Source organism: Apteryx rowi, unplaced genomic scaffold, assembly GCF_003343035.1.
Source record: "Apteryx rowi isolate R43461 unplaced genomic scaffold, aptRow1 scaffold_1656, whole genome shotgun sequence".
In the NCBI taxonomy this organism is placed as follows: Eukaryota; Metazoa; Chordata; class Aves; order Apterygiformes; family Apterygidae; genus Apteryx; species Apteryx rowi.
Genome location: NW_020447926.1, coordinates 2712 through 6377, shown reverse-complemented (window position 1 = coordinate 6377; position 3666 = coordinate 2712). Strand labels below are relative to the sequence as shown.

The following is a 3666-nucleotide window of genomic DNA, read 5'->3' as shown; positions in this document are numbered from 1 at the left end:
ACCCTGAGGCGCCCGTGTGCCCGCAGGGTAACATGGCCGTGGTGGTCACCTACGGAGGCGACCAGGTGCCCAAGAGCCCCTTCGCCGTCAACGTGGCGCCCGCCCTGCAGCTGGGCAAGGTCAAAGTGCAGGGCCTCAACAGCAGTGAGTTCGGCACCCTGGGCTGGGGGGGGACACCCTGGGGTGGGGGGGGGCACCCTGGCAGGGTTTGGACCCCTGTGCATGGGGTGCACCCTGGTGTGGTGGCACCCAGGCAGGGCATAGGATTCCCCAAGCATGGGGGTTGGGGTTGGGTCCCCCCCCCAAGCATGGGGTGCACCCTGGGCTGATGCACTCCGGCAGGATATGGGATCTCCTGGACGTGGGGTGCACCCTGGGGTGGGGTTTGGGTCCCCCTCTTGCATGGGGTGCACCCTGGGGTGGTGGCACCCAGGCAGGACACGGGATCCCCCAAGCATGGGGGTTGGGTTTGGGCCCCCCCCCCAAGCACGGGGTGCACCCTGGGCTGATGCACTCCGGCAGGATATGGGATCTCCTGGACATGGGGTGCACCCTGGGGTGGGGTTTGGGTCCCCCTCTTGCATGGGTTGCACCCTGGGGTGGTGGCACCCAGGCAGGGTTTGGGTCCCCCCAAGCACGGGGTGCACCCTGGGGTGGTGGCACCCTGGCAGGATATGGGATCTCCTGGACATGGACTGCACCCCGGGGTGGTGGCACCCCGGCAGGGTTTGGGTGTCCCCCCCCCCCCATGCATGGGGTGCACCCCATGTTGGGGACACCCTGGCAAAGTTAGGACCCCAAGGCATGGGGTGCACCTTGGGTTGATGCACCCTGGCAAGATATGGGATCTCCTGGACATGGGGCACACCCCAGGGTGGGGGCACCCTGGCAGGGTTTGGGTCCTCCTGGGCCGGGGYGCCCGCCCTGACACCGCGGCCCCGCAGAGGTGGACGTGGGCAAGGACCAGGAGTTCACGGTGGACACGCACGGGGCCGGCGGGCAGGGCAAGGTGGAGGTGAAGATCACGTCGCCCTCGCGGCGCCCCATCCCCTGCAAGGTGGAGACGGGCTCCACCAGCGACACCCACACCGTCAAGTACATGCCCCCCGAGGAGGGGCCCTACAAGGTGGACGTCACCTACGACGGGCACCCCGTCCCCGGCAGCCCCTTCGCCGTCGAGGCCGTGCTGCCCCCCGACCCCTCCAAGGTGAGCGCGGCGCTGGCCGCCTGCCCGCCCGCCCGCGCGATGGCAGCGTGGTGACATGCCAGTGGTGTGCGTGCGCGCGGCTCTTGCACGCGGGCCGTGTGCACGCTGCTTGCACGCTCATGCTGCTTGCTTTGTGATCGCATGCTCCTCACTCGTGTGCATGGGTGCTGGTTGTGCTGAGTGTGTGTGCGATTGCACGCGTGCTGCACACGTGCATGCTCCGTGCACGCTCGTGCTGCTCACTCACTGATCACACACTCCCTGCTTGCGTGCTGGGTGTGCAATTGCACACGCATGCTGCACACTTGCATGTCCCATGCGTGCTCCCACCCCTTGCACGCTGCTCGTGCCCTCCCCGCTCACACACACGCACACTTGCACACCGATGTGCACGCGCTGGTAGCACACGTGCTGATCACACCTCCCCATGTGCACGCACAGGCGGATCACGCCCACGCTCCCTGCGCGTGCGGTTGCACACATGCGTGGTCCTTGCACGCACAAAGCGCTTGCACACCGAGCACACGCTCCCTGCCCGCTCGTCCCCGCGTGCCGGCCACGCTCAGGTCACGGCACGCTCACGCGCGTGCAGTTTGCACCCCTTGCACGGTGAGGACGTGCTGACGGCCCCGCTCCCGCAGGTGTGCGCCTACGGGCCGGGGCTGCAGGGTGGCTTCGTGGGCATGCCAGCCCCCTTCACCATCGACACCAAGGGCGCCGGCACCGGCGGGCTGGGGCTGACGGTGGAGGGGCCGTGCGAGGCCAAGATCGAGTGCCAGGACAACGGCGACGGGTCGTGCTCGGTGTCCTACCTGCCCACGGAGCCGGGCGAGTACGCCATCAACATCCTCTTCGCCGAGCACCACATCCCCGGCAGCCCCTTCAAGGCRGACGTCAAGCCGGTGTTCGACCCCAGCAAGGTGACGGCCAGCGGCCCCGGGCTGGAGCGCGGCAAGGCCGGCGAGGCGGCCACCTTCATGGTGGACTGCTCCAAAGCGGGCGACGCYGAGCTCACCATCGAGATCATCTCAGACTCGGGCGTCAAGGCCGAGGTGCTCATCCAGAACAACCGGGATGGCACCTACACCATCACCTACACGCCCGCCTGCCCCGGCTCCTACACCATCACCATCAAGTACGGCGGGCACCCCGTGCCCAAGTTCCCCATCCGCGTCACCGTCGATCCTGCCATCGACACCAGCGGCGTCAAGGTCTACGGCCCCGGCGTGGAGCCCCGAGGTGAGCGCTCCCCGACAGGCGCCCCGCGTCCCCTCACGCAGGGGACCTCTGGGAGCCGTCATCCCCTGACTATAGGCACTGTCACATCCTCACTGTGGGGGGGCTGTCRTCTCCTCCCATGGGGACCCCTCGCCTCCTCCCCATGAGTGCCCGTCACGTCTTCTCAGTGAGGACCATCGCCTCCTCCGTGTAGGGACTGTCACGTCCTCCCCATGGGGACCCAACACCTTCTCCCGATAGTGACTGTAACGTCCTCCCCATGGGGACCCATCACTTCTTCTCCATAGGGGACCTTCGCCTCCTTCCCATGGTGACTGTCAACTCCTCCCCATGGGGACCTGTCATCTCTTCCCTATGAGGACTGTCACCTCCTCCCCATGAGGACCCGTTGCCTTCTCCCTGTGGGGACTGCCACATCCTTCTCATGGGGACCCATCACCTCTTCCCCATAGGGGACCGCCGCCTTCTCCCCATGGTGACTGTCGCCTCCTCCCCATGGGGGACTGTCACCTTTTCCCTATGAGGTCTCATCACCTCCTCCTTATGAGGACCCATTGCCTTCTCCCTATGGGGACTGCCACATCCTTCCCATGGAGACCTGTCACCTTCTCCCCATGGGGACTGTCACCTTTTCCCCATGAGGTCCCATCACCTCCTCCTTATGAGGACCCATTGCCTTCTCCCTATGGGGACTGTCACATCCTCCCCATGGGGACCACCACCTCCTCCCCATAGGGCACCGTTGCCTCCTCCCCATGAGGACCTGTCACCTCCTCCCCATGGGGACCATCACCTCCTCCCCATGATGACCATTGCCTCCTGCCCATGGGCACCGCCACGTCCAGCCCCAACTTTTTGCCCTTGCCCTGTTGCTCAGGCACCATGGGGCGGCGGGACAGGGACGGGGACRGCCAGGGCACGGCCAACGGGGCAGGCTGGAGGTGGAGGCACGTCCTCCCCTTGGCCTCGGCCGTGCCGGAGGCGGGGTGGGCGCGGAGCCCCGCGGAGGCGCTGACGTGCGGGCGCTGTGCCGCAGGGGTGCTGCGGGAGGTGAGCACCGAGTTCACGGTGGACGCCCGGGCGCTCACCAAGACCGGGGGGCCCCACGTGAAGGCTCGGGTGCTGAACCCCTCGGGCGCCAAGACGGACACCTACGTCACCGACCACGGCGACGGCACCTACCGCGTCGACTACACCCCCTACGAGGACGGTGAGCCCCG

At 67.2% G+C, this 3666-nt stretch overlaps 1 protein-coding gene across 1 annotated transcript in view; it reads left to right on the top strand.

Moving 5' to 3' along the window:
• The window catches only part of LOC112963265 (filamin-C-like), a gene marked incomplete at its 3' end in the record, with an annotated part of 21742 nt that overhangs the window by 15380 nt on the left and 2696 nt on the right, over positions 1-3666 (top strand). Inside the window, 4 exon segments of the mRNA XM_026060172.1 lie at positions 4-144; positions 945-1207; positions 1849-2446; positions 3483-3656. Coding sequence (XP_025915957.1) covers positions 4-144; positions 945-1207; positions 1849-2446; positions 3483-3656 — 1176 coding nt within the window.